This window comes from Parambassis ranga, chromosome 14, assembly GCF_900634625.1.
Source record: "Parambassis ranga chromosome 14, fParRan2.1, whole genome shotgun sequence".
NCBI lineage: Eukaryota > Metazoa > Chordata > Actinopteri > Ambassidae > Parambassis > Parambassis ranga.
In genome coordinates this window covers 20,730,811-20,749,148 of record NC_041034.1, presented here as the reverse complement: position 1 = coordinate 20,749,148, position 18,338 = coordinate 20,730,811, and the positions used below count along the sequence as shown (strand labels likewise).

Below are 18,338 nucleotides of genomic sequence, written 5' to 3'. Positions count from 1 at the left end.
AATGCAAAGGAGCTTTGTGGAGAATTAGGTTGTAAATGAAGTCCTGAAACAACACTGGTGTTGTAGTTTTCCTAAAAAGTTTGTTTTTAATACATTTAGACATTTAGCAGCAGTGTCTGTAATGTATTCAGTTTTGTTAAAGTCAAAGAGACATCCAGCACATTCACCTGTTGGCCATCAGCAGTGTTTCACCACTGGGAAGCCCAAAGCAGCACATTCGATGAGCTCCGTGTTTATGCTCTAATCAACCTGTCACATGGCATCAGGGTTCATCTCAGACAGCTGCTGCTGATGTGATTGCAATCAGTGCAAACGCAACACACCACCACCAGCCCAATGCCGCGATGATGCATTTAGGAATTTAAGCACAGTCCTAGCAAAAACATCCTTATCTTGGAGTTTATATATCTTGACTTGAATCCACACAGAAGATCAAAGCTCCTTCTGACTCATAACTCCTCTCTGCTGTCTTTCTTTATCAGCCCTTTGTGACAGTGTGCATGCCTGTAGGTCCTTTCAGGGCTGCTTAAAATTTTATCAGTTGTATTGATCTTCCAAACCTTGCATTCATCAATTACAAGGTGTGAGGAACAATTCAGATTACATCAGCACACTTGGTGCTCGTCCTGTGGGAAATTCAGAATTGATGCCTCTACTGCATCCTCCTTCTAAAGAGGAAGGCTGTCACATTTTTAACAGTTACTTACATATAATTTTAACAGAACGTGAGATAATGGAATGTTGGCCAGACAACTTCGTAGCTCAACCATCAGGCTTTGTATGAGGACAAAATAATGACAACTATATCTTTAATGAAGATTCCTGCTCCCAGGAGGTCTAGCTGTTTCTTTCCTAGATCCCTTCACAAAGGCCTCTGCCAAAGGGCTCCAGCACCATCGATGATAGCACTAATTGAAATATTATCTCCCGTACTGCACACAAATGCCCAGGGAAGTCCCCAATTATTGCTCACAGATTATTCCTTACACCATGTGCTTGCTAACCACTAACTCTGTGGCCATCTGCTCCAAAATTACAACTTACAGTTGTGCTTTTAAAGCACCCTCAAAACACAACTCGCCAACTGCATGCCTGCCAGTTATTAATGCACAAGTGCAAGGAGAGTCTTGAGTGACTTTCTTATTATTGTTACAACTAAGGATCCAAGGAGGTGAAACATCTGTCTACCTAAAAAAAAGAACATTAAGTATTTCAGGCTGTAAACAAGCAGGTTCAAAACACATGGACCTTTACATTAATTTTTTGGGCCTATCTGTTGCTCTCCTGTCGATGGAGCACACATCTAAGGTGTTATTCATGATATGAATATTTATGCTGTAAAATGATTAAAAAGGCTCTGTTTTGACCTAAACTTAACCAAGTAGTTTTAATACCTAAATGTAAACAAGCATATTTATTACTTAAATGTAACCGGCAGTGATAATAAGGAAGGTGACATTTATTAAGTTCCTAAAGAAAGCCTCCTAGGTAAAATTCTGAAGCAGTTAAAACCCACATCTGCACATCTCTGTTTGTGTGTACATTAGCCACACAGTAGCATTAGTTACCCTTACCGTCTACATATAGCAGGGTTGGTGTTTCTCTGGTAGGTGATTATCAATTCAGTGTAAAAACAGGTTGACTGTGTGTAACCATGAAGAGACACAAGAAAAAAGAAGCTATTTTCCATTCCAGGCACAAGAACTACAGATAAGCTGATTATAACTAACAAGAGAAATCCCATACCAATGCAAGGTCACTCTGAGCACGCAAAACAAAGAAGGAAACAAAAGACTAATTACAGCCAGGGAGTAAGACAGAAAGCTACTCTTGTTCATCAATCGGTTCATGTTCAAGATATCAGTCATTATTTACACTACCCTGTTTTTTTCCTTGTTAGATTACTGTTATTATATCTTATTTCATTATCCTCCTGCCTCACAGTACAACTTTTATAGTTAAAATGTGCAGCTCTAAAATACACTACCATCAACTGTGGCTCCTCTACTCCTACCCTACTACTATTCCAGGTCATGCTAAAATAGGTCAAAGTAAAGCTTTAGATAATGGCCCCTATAGCACACAATACATTACTATAATCCCAGATATATCGGTATTTACAAGCAAATAGAAGAAAAACATTGGCATTTACTGAGACTGTAATGCCTCTATGACTACTCTTATATTCTCTGTATTGCATTCTATGCATCTATGACTTCTTACCACAGGTCAGGGTGTCAAGTGTTTTGCCCTTTAGCTAAGAGCAAACTGTTCACTGCAGAACCGTAATGAAAAAGACCAGAAACATTTGTTCCTTTTCTTGAGGCAAGAACAAGAACAAAGTTCATTCTGGCCAGGACATTTGATACTTCATGGGAAACTCAAGTGCAGAACTCCTGGGAACTCCTCATAGGGAAGGTTCAGCTTACTATTTTACCGAACTCCTCAGCCAGATGTTTTCTGTTTTTCTCCAAGACTTTGATACTTAATCAGTGACCTTTGACACACATTAATTTATAAATCTTTAAAGATTATCAAAACATGTTACAATCAAAATTAAAATAATCATTCTTTATGAGCATCAGTCCCAACATGGTACCGCCTCGGTGGAAGCTATGCCTGAGATCTCGACTCCACTTGACAACCTTGACCTGCAAATAGTCCTCAGGGACCTTACATACTCTGCAAGACCAGAGACATTTGTTCCTATTCTTGAGGTGGCAAGAAAGTTTATTCATAATGTTAGCGATGTGTTAGAAGATTACTGTAGTTAGCTAAAGCATTTGCGAACATCAAACGTTACTACGTTACTACCCAGCTTTAGTTACCCATATTCAACTACAACAAAAGCTGTACTTTCTGCAGGCTTTAGCTTCATTTGTACTTGGACCACAAACTGGACTGTTGCATGAACAAGGGCCAGAGTCGCTTGAGGCAGCTGAGGTCCTTTAACATCTGCAGGACAAAGCTGAGGATGTTCTATGAGTCTCTGGTGCTATAATGTATGCTGTTGTCTGCTGGGACAGCAGTCTGAGGGTGAGGGACATCAACAGACTCAACAGCATCATCAAGAAGGCCGGCCTTCTTGATGATGCTGTTGAGTCGGTGTCTGAGAGGAGGATGTTGTCCAAAAAGACATGAATTCAATGTGAATTCAATTTTCCATTGTCAATTAAAGGTGTATAACATCTACATGTTTGGTTCAGCAGAATAATCTTTACAGATAAACACCACTTTATGATTTCTGTAACCTAAAACAATCATGGGAAGTGAAAAGCTAATGCTACAATGTAAATCAACTACAGCCAAGTCGTAGGCCTACAACAATACTGTGCTTGGATCGTCTACAGTACAGTCGCACTTCAGCCATCATTGTAATTAAACTGTTTAAGTACCCATATGTGGAATATATACTCAAGTGTATGAATGGTGACTTCACATGTATCACAATGCAACACAGTATATAACATAGCAACAATCCTTTTTATTTGATTCCTTTGAGAGGTCACACCATCTGTCTGTATCTTCTCTGCAAAATAACTTTTATCATACTGATTACATTTCCTGTTTCAAACTTTACCAGAAAATAAATTATTCAAAATAACAGATGTTAAGTTAGATTATGCAAATAAGATACAGAAAGTGGCACTAAAATCTACTGCATATACTGTAACCGCTTCATAAATAATGCTCCTAACAAACACGAATAACTTGTGAAATGCATGGCACTTTGGAATCTTTGCCTCTCAGCCATTTCGTCTTTACTTCACTCCCTCTAAACTCTTCAGAAATCTCCTTCTTCTGTGTCAAAAGTCAAAAAACATCCGAAGAGTTTGAAAGTCTGAGCACTTCATGTAACTCTGCTAAACAGCCTTTGGCATTCCCTCACCCCAACTGACACTCATATATATATATATATACATCCAGCAGCATTTCTGTAAAGCAGTGCACATGGAGACAAAGAGAGCAGAATGCGAGCTGTGGGCTTCTCAAGCTGGCAGTATTAGTCAGACACAACAACCTGGTGAATGGACACAGTCTGAAGTCACTATCCCTGTTGCTTATTAATAAGCCCTTCCTGGCAAGGTCCCTTGTGACCACAGAGTCACATGACTACCTCAGTCGGACTTGGCAAGCTTTGTGGACTAGGAGAAGCCTCTGAATATGCTAAGCCTTTACTTTTGTTCAAATGCTGCGTGATGATGGTGCATGATTTGATATCCAAGAACTGAAAGTGAAGCCATGTGCGAACTAAGGACTTTTTCGGCACATTTCCATAACTTACAATAAGAAAAATAAACAAAAAAAATGACACAGAAAGCATTTTCTGTGTGTATGTGTGTGTGTGTGTGTGTGTGTGTGTGTGTGTGTGTGTGTGTGTGTGTGAGTGTCCATTTACCTTTGCCTGTGGGCGTTTTCTCATACTACAATACTTTAAGAATGAAAGGTAAAGTATACAGTAATAATCTAATTAATTCAAGAAACGTGTTTTTCTCAGCACCTCCTGAGGTTTGTTGTTTTCCTTCTTTGTCTGCTGAATTGTCAATTCCAAACACAATGCAGCCCTATAGTGCTGAAAGCTTTCAGAGAAATTCCAGAACAGCAAATTGATTGTTGACCCGAACTGAGTGTGAATAAATCAATCAGACTTCCATTAAATTCTTACAATAAACAAACTTTTTTCAAACCCAGAAATGATTCATTTGTGATATGAACCTGTGAAAGTAGAAACAAAAAAACAATACTGAATAACGAAATACAATGCAAAACAGAAACTGTTCCCCACCACAGGAATAAAAAAGAAAAAAAGAAACAGAAACACTACTGGATAACAATTACCTCCAATTTGCAATTTTGCCTTTTTAGAAAACAAACAGGGTTTCTTCTTGTTAAAACCAGCAATTTTACATCCACGGTGTAAAAATTCTCTGTCACAGACACTCATCATCTCATAATGTGTCTGATTCCTTTTATATAATTCTCTGAAGTGGCATAAAGTTTAATTAAAACAATCACATCACGACGATCTCTTGGTTTAAGCTTTGGATCAACAGAAAAACAAGACCAACAGGAAGCATAAACATTCCATTTCATTTCTGCCTCCACTTTGTTGTATTTGTCTTATTTTATGGATGTCACATACAAATATTCAAACTAAGGAAGCAGATATATCAGTTTAATCTGACTCAAAAGACCAGAATGCAATGCAGCCATGAGACTGATACAGACATCACAAAAGATACCTGAGCTCTCCTGATTTTTCTCAACATAAATGTATTTGCATAAATATAGAAATAAAATACACACAGTTATCTGTTTTTCTAAATTCTCATTGTATAATGGCAATGCGGTTGAGCTTAATACTAATGACTATTTTCCCACCATTAACAGGGCCAATGAGCATCAGTCTCCTTTACAACAATTCATTTGGGTAACATCAACAGAGCACAGTAAACGACACCTGGGATAGGTTAGTAATCTGCAGCACTTGCACATATACTATGTGTATATCTGCTTCTGCTACTACACAGTCAAACTGTCATGAACCACAATTGTGCACTTGTGCAACAACAGGGACATTAGCAGGAGTGTTCAATACACTACAATTTATCTTTTGCCATGGTATTCAACGAGACTGGGAGTAACTATTATATTGTTAGAAATTAGTGGAACGATTGATTTATATTAATAAAGATACCGATTAGATTGCTGCAATCTGGAATTTATAATTCCAATTAAAAAAGATAAAAAAGATGTATTTAAAAAATTAAGAAACACTCCTAACAATTAATACATTATGAAATGGGGCGCTAATTACATTTCTGTCAATTACATTTCTCATTTGTTAATCACTAAATCAGTTTAGCTGTGAGCACTGCATGCGTACAAAAAAAAGTGGTCACATGTTGTGAGTCAATTAAGGGCCTGAAGACCAAAATGCTGTGTGGTGGCCATTTCCTCCCTTTTTCTTCACCAGGCAGGCTAGAAGTTGCCGTCTTAACTATTGATGTGTTCAAGGAAGGGTTCAATGATCAGGGTTTCAGTGGTACTGTAGATACCAGATGTTGTTTAGAAGTCAGCCCATATAAATCACTCCTCACAATGTTTCCTCACAGTAAAATAACACAGCGACAGTACCCAGTTCAGCACCCAATGCCACTGATCTAATTGAGTTTCTGCTCATAAAAATAAACGTTTCCTCCAATCGCATCACATGCTTGTAATGAGACGTCATCACTGTACCACATCCATGTAACTATTCAAAAAGTGGACAACATGGCCGTGGCACTTTCATGACAGTGATAAAACTACTCCTGTGTCACCATGATTAGCTAGTTCACACTGACAGTCAGTTGTGGTCTTTAACAGCATCACAGAGTGACGTTCACTGCATTGTGAGTGATACTGCATTTTCAAAAAATGGATTGTGGACAATGTACAGTAATAAGCAGGGATGTAAGGCAATTAGTACCATATCTATGACACATGTAGTTCCCTTCCAGATGAACCCATATACTCACTAATAAACTAGCCTTGCTGCATCTAACAACAAATTATACTGTATGTCTGCAGGAACAAAAAAAAGTTAAACAATATAGTCACGATTATTTTTTTTTCATTTGTTTTTGAAGAGCTTCTGTAATATTTCCACTTCTATTGCACTAATTAAGATCTAATAAGACAAAATGTTAAATGCAAAATGTTCTGATTATGATAGTAGCATGTATAGCAGTTCTTTTATTCTGTGAGATAGATGGGGTAGTCTTGAAACTTTTCAGAAAATCCCTTAATAGCATCATTACCATGGAAACATACCCAAGAATACACAAACTGGCATAAATGAGTATTCCATGAATTAACCAAATGTCTATTGCACAGCATAGTCCAGGGCTACCTGTTACCACATTTCATCTCAATTATGCTGAGGAAATAAACAGTAGGTTCAGGCCAGTGGGTAAGAATTAGGGTAAATGACTATCAGTCAACAGGAGGCTGGTTCAGGCGGAGTGCAGTAAAAAGTACACAATGCCTTATATTCAAACACACAGAGTTATTGTAAGTGTGTCTGACAGTGGACAGGATTTCTGCTGGAGAAGCTTTTTGGCTTTAACAGCATCTTATGGCTAATTTACATTCATTTATCACATTCTGATATCACAGCACCATACACAGGTGGTGATATCTACCTGCCACTGTTGGCCATCTGTCTGTTTTGCTAGTACATTCTGCTGGAAAAAAAAGCCTTTATGTGGACTGCACACCAGGAGATGGACACACACATTTCTTACAGCAACAGCTCTGCCTCTTTTGCCTGGAGGTCCCCGCTGAGTAGCTGTAGCGCTGCGATAAGAAAAGAACACACTCTACCCATCAACAATGATCTCAATGTCTTTAACAAAAGGCTGCATACAACAAGCGCACCACGGCTCCAGTACCACCACCCCTATCCATCTCTGCGCTCTCAGCTGGTCATCCAATAACAGCTGTTGCTTCAAATTTGGATCCAGCCAATTCTCATCTTGGCTGACATGGGCTGATGGAGGGACGACAAGGACACAATACAGAGGCATACAAGGGTCTCAATAGGAAAAACCACACACACATAAGAGTTTGAATCCTGGCAACAGAGGCGGTACTGTCTTCTCCCAGCCACATATGGAGAAAGAGGGTGGGACGCAGCCCACTTAGACAATGAGGTTGCATCATTACCAGTGTTTATCTTAAACTGGATTAATACTCCAGGCGGAAACACTCTCATTTTCAGGAAACAAACATGTGCTGCAGTTGATGCTTTACTGACCTTTTTGATTTTCTTTGCTTGTTGATCTTTCTTGCAACTGATGTCTGTATCTGATCGCCTCCCAGTTTCCCTTCACATGTTGGGAGTCTGATCATTTACTTTTTGTGGATGGCGATCAACTCTTGATGTTCTGGCTTTTGCATATTCAAGATCTGCTGCAGGAAAGCAGAAATCTGTACAGTTCATGTACACGTTCACAGGCACTAGTTCTTTGGAGCCTTTTTTACGTGCGACTCAAGCATGAATCACACAGCTTCTTGTGCCAAACATATTAGGTGGTTGACAATAACATGCAACAGCAGGGTGCTGTGAAGCTGACCTTGACATATTCTCACATATTTCCCCTTCATATTCTCATGTGAGCCAAGTGTGATGTAGAGTGTGACCTGAAAGTTATTGCTAGATAAAATAAAAATGAAAAAAAAAACTCAAAATATATAAACTGGAAACTGAAGTGATCTTTATTTTGGACAAAGCCTCCCACCCTGTCTCCAGTGAGCTGACACAGCCCCACAGCAATTTTAGCCCGCGGCTCATCCCCTCGAGGTGAAAGCACAAGAGCTTCAAGCACTTATTCGTGTTGACTGCCATCCAGATGTACACTGCCTCCAGCCTCAGCCAACTAGCAGAGCGCTTCAGCCCCAGCACTTCTTACTGTCTCTATCAGTCACTCCGGATCGCTTTTCCTCTGCTCCTGTGATCTGCCCTGATCCCCTTGCATCCACCCTGACCTGCAACCACCCGCTGGATATTTCTATCCGTATCTGTATATAAGCCAAAATAGCATGATCTCCCTCATGAACAGTCACAACGTGCGCAAGCTGCTTCAATTTGTGATTATAATGAGATCAGATGAGAGGAGCGACTTCTATTTTAAAAATAGCCCCACACTCTTTGCATGTTAAAGTAATCATGACAGCCTGCTTGGCAGCTAAACCCATATTGATACAAAGGGTTTTAACAGGGGGATGGAAAAAATACACAGCTTCATTTCTTAAAAGTAGAGAAAATGTTACGATTGAATGTGAATACTGTTGGGTTGCTATAGCTGGCCATATTCCAACTCAGTCTAATTAGATGTCTGGATTGAAAATTACACGAATCCACTGAAGATCCCTTTTGTTCCTCCTCTCAGAGACCTACATAGAAAACATAGACAAACATGCACTATACATACACAACATGCATGTTAAGTACCTTGTAAAACTGTACAAGTGTAGCTATAGCAGCCAGTAGATCACTGCCAATATGCTGTTCTTTAGCATTTATTCTACAAATTGTAGTGTTAAATTAGCAAGTTGTTTAAATGTAAAACAGAAAGATCATCTTAGCATTTCATGTCTATGTAGTTACATTTCTTCCTTCTTCGTATACTTTTTTTTTGCCAAAGCTTTCTACACCTTAGCTGACTGGTGCATTCAATGTCTGCAGCTTGGGGGGGATTTTGAAAAATAAGTAAATATACTTATAGCCAATCTTTCTAAGTTATTAGTTCCAACATATCACTTTAGAAAACGTCTAACTAAAATATGTCAAAAGTATTTGCAGGGCAACACAATGTGTGGCCAGTCTTTCAGGACCAATCCAGTGAGTTGCCTTGCTTCTATATTTATGAACCTAGAAAACAATTATCGTAGCTTAAATGTACCAACAAATAATAATAAGACACAAATAATAATAAAACATGTTGAGGAGGTTCAATAAAAGACAAAAAAGGTCAAATTCCAATCTACGTCATCACATTTCAACCAAATCCCTCTCTTCACCTGTAAATATTAGTGTATTCATATTCGTGGACTGTTTACTTGTTAGCCTGTAATTATGTAAGCAAAAAAGCTAATATAGCACATTTGTGCCATCCGGCCTCCTCTGTCACTGCAATGACCCCGTTCCCATGGGCACCATAAGTTTAGATCTAATCTAATCGAATAAATCTCTGATTCTGCTGGAGATGTGCTGATATGCAAATGACTTCAGCACAATTTTGGTGCTGTCTGAAGAATGAATTGGACTTGAAATGGGGAGGTGGTGAGGAAGTTTTTTTTCTCTAGGTGTATTAAAAGTAGACATTTTAATAGCTGCTGTGACACAAAACAACACAGCGTCTCCCTTGCTGCCGCGGTAATTTGTGTATTTTTCAAAATGCTGTCAGATAGCCTGCGCAGAGGGTTTGTTTCATTCTTGCCTGGAAGATAATGATGCCGCTTTGCATCATAAGCAAATATATGAGGTATATACAGTGACAGTATGTGCTAAATGTCAGAATGCAGGGGTTAAAAGGAGTTATATGAAATAATTCCATTCCAGAGTTTTATACACTAAAATCATGTGTCCCATTACATCAGTGATTAAGCTTTCATTTGAGGAATAAACACTTGAACCAAAGATTGGTCAAAAAGTAAAACAGAAGTGAGTAAAAATATTATTATCAAGGTTCTACTTTTACTACTTTCCAAGAACAGACTGTGTTCCTCTGAGCGTAGTTGGACTTTTCTGTGCAGGTTGTGCAGATCAGTAGAGGCATCTGAGGGGCCAGACACAGGCACCTGAGGGGGTAAACACCCCTCCTTCCTTCATTGATTAAAGCACTTCATTCATTCCTCTATTTATATATGTAAGCCTGTCTTCAAGGGTCATTATCAAAGACAAGGTGGATTTATTGCATTAATCTGTCCTCGATGGCTCAAACATGTTGATCATGTCCATGTCTTTAGCTGGCTTTTTCCACCCCACCCTGCATGTTTTAAGCGCGTCTCTATCTGGCCACAATCTAGTTATTGGACTGAATCTTTAATGTCAGGTGTAAACAAGGTCAGAAAGCCTGAGCTGCTTCACTGCTCTCTCTTCCAGCAAGCAAAGCCCTCTTTGCCTGCTCGGAGAATACATGGCTTAACTTGGATGACCTGAGCACGCAGTCAATGTGGATTACGAACTAATACTTAATCAACTTTGCAGCAAAGACCTCCCGTCCGGGAGATCTGCCGTGCGTCAAGATGATCCGCGGGCAGCAGGAGCCTCGAGCGCAAAAAAGGACAACTGAACAGAGCAGGTGGATGAAACCCTCATCCCACTGAGGCTCAGACACAGCGTGATGAGCAGCAAATTACTGAGATGCAAAAAGCAACAGCAACGAATTATCTTGACAGGATTAAACTTTCAGAGAAGAGAACCAGGCTAATATGAACCGGTGTAAAAATACATTGAAAGTAGCCAAGACTCAGACTCAGAGTCCAGCCACGGGCTGCACTTCACTAATCGCTGGATTTAATCTGCTGGCTTCATGGCAGGCATGCTGGTGTCAAGTGTGGACACCACACCGCCCGACACATGTAAAGCACTCCAGTACATGACTATTCCCTTCACAAACACAGGCTGACGGTAGCGATAACAAGTCCAAGCATGGCAAAAACCCATCACTTACCTTGCTCCATCAGCAGGACGGTCATCCCGACCAGCAGAGCCCAGTACAACGGGTTCTTCATCTTTATCGCCGTGTTGTTGTTTGTCTGCCGTGTGATGTCGTTTGACAAAAAATAGCCTGCGTGTCTGTGAAAATCCCGAAAAGTGCTTTTCCTCAAGTCCCCGGTCTCCTGTCTGACTGTAAAGCATCCACCAACGCAGCGCTCAACAAAGTCCCTCCTTCAACCGAGATTATTGGCAGCAGCGCCAGCGAGAAGCTAGCGGCAAAGACGGCAGCTACTTCCGGTGAGCCTTTTCAGCGCAGCACCCTCTGCTCCAGGGCTTCGGCCGCGGCTTTTATTTTGAAGTGAAAATCGAAGCTCTTCCTGTCCTGCTGCGGTTGCTTGTGGCTGGTTCAAAGTAGCGGCGACTTCTTGTGGAGGTGTTTCATTAACGGGAGGCTCCGTGTTTACTCATTTATCATGCAGGGGCATGCACGATAATTCAGCATTTATGTGAGGAAAAAGGAGCATTTTGTGCTATCTTTAGGATTAATATCCTATATTAATTGTCACCTTTTTCCTCTTTTGGCTTACATCTGAGACCAGAAGCATATGTGTGCTAATTGTAACATGCAACAGGTGAGATATGACCATCACTTAAGCTCCACTTAGCAGAGCTATATGATCAACATAATGAATACAAATGTCTTCTTTTTACCTTTATATTTTCCTTTAAAGAAAATATTAGACAAATTGGAGTTCTTGCCTATTTAGTTGTCAGCTCCTTAAGGAATACCCTGTGTGTTCTATTTTCACAACTCCTTGTGTAGACTGCTGATGGGCTGAGGTGTAAAGTTAGGCCTTTCTGTAAAGAGGAATGTAACTAAGTGTGTACATTACAGTACTTAAGTCAATGTTGATGTATTTATATTTAAGTATAAATATTAGTGCATACTTTAGGCTTTCTCTCCATTGCATTTTGCAGCTATTATTATCTATACTCTCCACTCCATTACATTTCTAGAATGTTTGTTACATTTTATAAATACAGCTTCACCAAAATGTTTAAACCAATCAGGTGGCTCTATCAGCTCCAATGATAGAGCTGGTGTTTTCAGCAGCACAGCAGTAGACAGACTGTGTCTGGCCTCCTGTCCTTTGCAGCTACCCTTACCATTAAACATGGATCCAGAGTCAGCCTCCACTGAACTGAGCCACCACTGAGCGTATTTAAAAGATATATGTTTGAAATTAGAGGGCCCAAAAATGATTGGTGGATATACCAGAGCATTTTGTGTGGGCCCTCAAAGAAAAGAGCTGCTGGCAGGGATTTACTAGTAGTGACATGTGTAGAGGCAGAGGTATTACCAGGAGCTATATCGGCATTCTTTATCAACATGACACCACTAAGAGACAACTCACTGTGTGAGTACTTTCACTTTTAATACTTTAAGTACATTTTTTGATACTTTGAAGCCCCTTTCCCCGTGATGTGCTTAAAGCATGTGGAGCAAAACAGGCCAATTCTGCACAGAACACAGAGAGTTGTTGTAAAGCATCACCCATATCCTGCTCCATATCCTGCTCCATATCCTGCTCCAGATCCTGCTCCAGATCCTGCTCCATATCCTGCCCAGGTCCATGAGTGAGAAGCATCACTCTGCTTAAGTGCTCTGGATGTGCTTTAAGTAATGTCCCTACAGACATGTTTATATTACTACCACCAAAGGTCATAAAATCGATGTAGGAACAATTATGTATAAAATATATATTTGATATGTAACAGGCAGGACTAAAAAGAACAACAACCACAAAGGAAAGAATCATTTCACTTATTTGTTGTGACAGGTTCAAACACAAAAGGTAGACCAAGTGGCAAGTTCTAAGCAAAAACAAAACAGAGAAAGGTCAACGCTAAACTAGCTGTAAGAATCCACAAAGATACTGCAATCTCTGTCAAAACCTGCACCACAAAGCAAACTATCTACACAGGGAGGAGGGAAGACAGCGAGACAGGTGCAACACATCCAGGCAGGACGGGTAATCAACAGCAGGAGGAGACAAAGGCAGGGGGAGTTAAGATAGTACAGCTGATGTAAACGGAGCAGCCATCATGATGCTCAAATAAATCTACTAATGCAATAGAAACAAAACTAAGTCAAATGTGACAATAATGTGAATTTTGTTGTATTAGTAAAAGCTTTTTGCTATAATAGAGTTAAGGCCAAGACTGTTTTTTATGTAAGACATTTTTCACTTTGCCTCTACTTCCCACACTCTGCCTGTACCCTGTTTATCCAATTGATATTGTTCCACAGGATACTGTTCCTCTGGATCAGCTGGCATCTATAATACTCACGTTACTGCACATCACTGCAGTGGTGGTCTGTTTCAATGAGTGCAGTCAATCCTCTGCTACACTAGTGGAAAATAATAATAGTATAGTGTACTTGTAACTTAACTATTTGTATTTTATGCCACATTATACTTCCACAGCATAACAATTTTTGTGTTTCTATACTATTGCATTTATTTGACAGCTAAGCTTTAAGCTTAGCCACTACTAAGCCACCGCTGTGAACTGTATGCCAAAGCTGAGTGGCCTTCCCTGAGCACAAGGAGGCACACTCATTGGATGGCATTGGTCTATAAGACCGTCCTTGGTTTGGCTCCACCTTATCTGTGTGCTCTTCTCCAGCGAACTACCAGCCACTATGCCCTACGCTCCAGTGGCATTTACCACCTGCAGGTCCCTCATGTGCGGACTGAGCTAGGAAAGCGGGCCTTTAGCTACTCTGCCCCTTCAGCCTGGAATACCCTCCAGACTGATTTAAAAATTTCTGAGATTATCTCATTTAAAATTTTTAATTCTTTATTACACATTAGGCAAAAAGCATCCATTCATCAGTGCCTGTGTTTTTAAGATATCCTTCTACTGCTGCACTTATTTTTACTGCTCTGATAACTGTCTTCATCTTGTTTACCAACTTTAAAATGTTGTTCTAATGTTCTTGACGTGTGCTGCTGACCGCTTGGCCAGGTCACCCTTGTAAATGAGATCTGGATCTCAATGGGTTTTTTTACCTGGTTAAATAAAGGTTAAATAAAATAAAATAAAATAAGCATACACAATAAGATGCTGTTTACAAAGTGATGCTTCAGCACTCATAATCCTGTTATGTAAATAATTTTACTGCTAATGTTGCTTTACTTTTAGTTTTATATTGCTGTTTTGGAACTGTCAGTTTCACCAGTCTTACTCTGCACTTCCTGAGGAACCTGGTTTCTGACTTGATTCCCATTGGGGAGATTAATGAGGTCACTTACCATGTTGTAGGCATGCCAGGCTCTTATTGTCACAGCAGGAAGCATCCTCTCCAAAACAAAAAGAAAAAAAGGAGGAGCAGAGACATGTCTGCAGGTTCAGTTTTCCATTTATACCAAATACATGCACCAGCATCTCTTCTTATTTATTTTACCCATTAATCTTAATAAACAATGCACATACAGTGACATGCAAATGCAACTGTGCACACAGCAGATTCATTAAAAAGCATTGGAGGCAAAGAAAAAGGAAACCATAGCATGAACAGTGGATGCAGCAGACACTCTGTGCTTAAACATATTTAGGGGCTGTGCCCCGAAACACCACACGTCCATCTATTTTACTGGTCATGAATCTGTGCCAGATACAGCCTAGGCTAGAGGCATTATGTTTTGAGGGTCTGTGTGTACACCCCTGTCCTGTCAACATAATGTCTTGGACCAATTTCATACATTTGGTGAACGGATTATGGTGCTGATAGATCATAAGTCAATTTTACTGTAACCCTAAAGGCATGCTGATCTGTTGAATCCCATGAATTCATTTTAAGAAAAGTCTAAGCACAAATATTCATTTGGACACCAAACAAACCTACTGAAAACTGGACCACATTAGACTTAATGATCATCAGGTTATGTTATGGTTTGGTTATCTTATCTTCTGTGCTGTCTGTTTTCTGATTAGTTCTCTCTTTTGTATTTTTGATTAGAACTTGGGACTTGGTTTTAAATAAAAACTCTCCTTTAGTACTCTTATGTCTGAGTTTGGGTCCTTTAAATAGGCCATATTGTACACATACCTGGAAGTTGCCCTGCATTTATTGGTCTGAGTCTGAGAAGGCAACCTTACGCGGACACAAAGCAGTGAGGAATGTGAAATATGATGGCAATCAAAAGGACAAACTAACACAAAAAAACACAAAAAAAGGGAGGGAAAACACAAAAAGCAAAACAGTGGCTTCAAATCTGTCTCACATATTGTCAACAGTAAAAAAATGTGACCGTATGTCTGCAGTCACACAGTATTAACATACGCCACAAAACTGCTAAATATTATATTAGATGTTACATAAATCTGATCTTTCCTGCATCTATTGTGTTGTCCTGTTGTTCTGTACTTTCAATTGCTCCGTTTCTCCTCCACACGATGACATTTCATAATCTGCCCATCCACTTCAAACACTATCAGTGCTTTTTGTGATTGTTGTTCTTAAATCATGCACTTATTCAGCATACTTGTTGCTGCGTTTAAACATTGTGAGAGAGATGAGTATAAACACACATTTATTCAGCCAATCCATTTAGTCACAATTTACAAACTACTGCCACTCCAGAAGCGTACACGCATACAGCTGTTATCAGGGACACATGTACAGCTCTGCTATACATCTTTCATCTTATATAACCATGAGAAAACAGCTTGTTGGCCTATCAGTCAAGCCACAGGTCACACCAGAGCTGACATAATAGTGAAAGTGATATAACAAAATATTAAAACCATTAGTCCAACAATTCTGTCATGACCCTGTGTTTATTTCTGGTTTTGTTTCCTTGTTTTGGGTCCAACCAAGTGTTTTCATAAGGCTGGTGTCTTGTTCTTTGGGTTTTTGTTTAGTTCTTGTATCTTGTTGTCCTTGTGGTGTTTGTCTTGTGCTTCCTGTTTACTTGCAGTGTTGGGAAGAATACGTTTTAAAAAGTATTCAGTTACTGAATACAGATTACATGCCCTAATAGGTCTTTGTAATGTATTCCGTTACATTACTCAGTCTGAGTAACGTATTCGAATACTTGGATTTACTCACACATTGAATGCATTTTAAGTGATTGAATGCAGTGATCCGCCCCTGTTTACTACAAAGGACGCTGTAAAACCACATCAATAAACATCGTTCCAGCTGGACTGCATCACATCAATGTTATTCTATGAGAGAAACTGAACGTAATGATGACAGAATAATATGTTTTAAACAATGCAACCAAAAGTCATTTTACACACAGTGTTTGAATACGTACATCAAACAGACCCATGTATAACACTAGCTGACGGCAAGCAACACGTAACAGTGTACCGTGTACTCATCATGACCGAGGAGCATTAAGCTCTTCATCCCCATCCTCTGACCCCCATCAGTCCAGCTGCTCTGTCCTCTCTGTCCCCCGCAGCTTTCTGTCCAGTTTGCCGACATGAACCAAAAGCTTTAGCTTTGATCAAAGATGTTGTATTGACGGTAAGAGCTCTGACTATTACTGTCATACAAACGTATATGACCACACAATGAGAAAAGATATCAGACATCTGCTATGTACAAGATCTTTGTTGTAAGAAGACAAAGATTTGTTCGCATGACTTGTTTCATCAGCAGAGTGAATAGACACGTGAAAGTACCGTCATGTAATCCACTGATTTCAACAATGCAACTGTATTCTGATTACCATCTCTTTAAACTGTAACGGAATACAGTTACTCAGATTTTGTATTCTAAACGTCGGTACATGTAATCCGTTACTCCCCAACACAGTTTACTTTGATAGTCCTGTCCTCCTTGTGTTTTGTCTTGTGCTTTACTTCCTGTGGTTTCCCGCCCTGTGATTACCTGCCCCTCCCTAAAGTGTGTCACCTGTGCCTCATTGTCTTCCCTGGTCCCTCTGTATTTAGTCTGTGGCTGTGTTCGAAATCCCTCCCTAATCACTATATATGCCCTATATAGTGCCTTCACCACAGCAGCTTGTAGTGCTGTCTGAATTCTAAGTGACAAATTAGAGACCCCATGCATTGCACAGACCGGCTAAAAAACAGGAATGGAAGTTGCGTCACCTGTCTTATATAGACAGTATAGTGATGGTTTGAAGAATGTAGCATGACCGGTTGTGTATGTTTTTCCATAAAGCGTTCATTGAGCATAATGGCACAAATTATAATTGCAGTTCCGTTTGTTTAGTCGTAGTAGATTGTTTAGCCGGCAGAAGAATCGGCTCGTTTAATTTGTGTCAGCAATGACGTAATTAACGGCAACAGAAAGAGACTGAGGTAGTAAATGTCCAAAAATGCTTCACATGACTTCACTATATGTTGCCCTACATGGAACTCCCCACACGGGGAGTAGGGAGTAGGGAGTGAGTGAGTGATTTTGAACACAGCCTGTGTCTTCCCTGCACCGGGGTGCCAGTTTGTCTCGTCATTCATGGGAAATTGTGTCAACCTTTACGCCCTGCCAAGCCTTGCTACAGCGTGTTCTCCAGGTTTTCCTGCCATTGTTTTCGTGTTTTTTTGTTTTTGCTTTGTCTTTGCCTGACTCTTACTGTTATTCTTGTTTTTACCATGCCACGTCTTTTGCCACGCTTAGTGTGATTGTAGTTCTTGGTTTTTGGCTTTTTGCCCTCCTGGCACAGAATAAAAGACTTTAATTTGCTGCCTTTAACTTCTGCCTGCTGTCCTGCAACTGAGTCCTCCCACACCACAATCCCTGACAACATTCAAAAAGAACAAGTAGCAACCTATGAGTAAAAAGTTTGCAGTCCAAACACTTAGGAATAAACAAACCGCATAAATAAGTAAAGACTCTATTGCAAAGACCAAATAGAACTGTGTACATTTATCTATTTGTAACTACCGGTATGTAGCTGTTATTCTTTTCACATTGTAAAACAAAAAATGTGTGTTTCATCAGTGACCTCACAGTAATGAGTTTTGGTGCTAAAAAAGAAGATGTTTCTTGGTAGGCTCAGCTTGAACTTGGGTGGAACCATTAGAGAGTCAAACTCAGTAAAGATTCTCAACCTTAAGCCCTTCCTGAAGACACTTCACTGCTCCC

The 18,338-nt window shown here is 39.9% G+C and overlaps 1 protein-coding gene across 1 annotated transcript in view; it reads right to left on the bottom strand.

The window, feature by feature from the left end:
- Positions 1–11,380, bottom strand: part of ntm (neurotrimin) — a 422,721-nt gene extending 411,341 nt beyond the window's left edge. The window contains exon 1 of the mRNA XM_028421300.1: positions 11,223–11,380. Within this exon, the coding sequence (XP_028277101.1) occupies positions 11,223–11,283 (61 nt within the window). The 5' untranslated portion in view covers positions 11,284–11,380. The remainder of the gene's footprint in view (positions 1–11,222) is intronic.
- Positions 11,381–18,338: the final 6,958 nt, after the last annotated feature.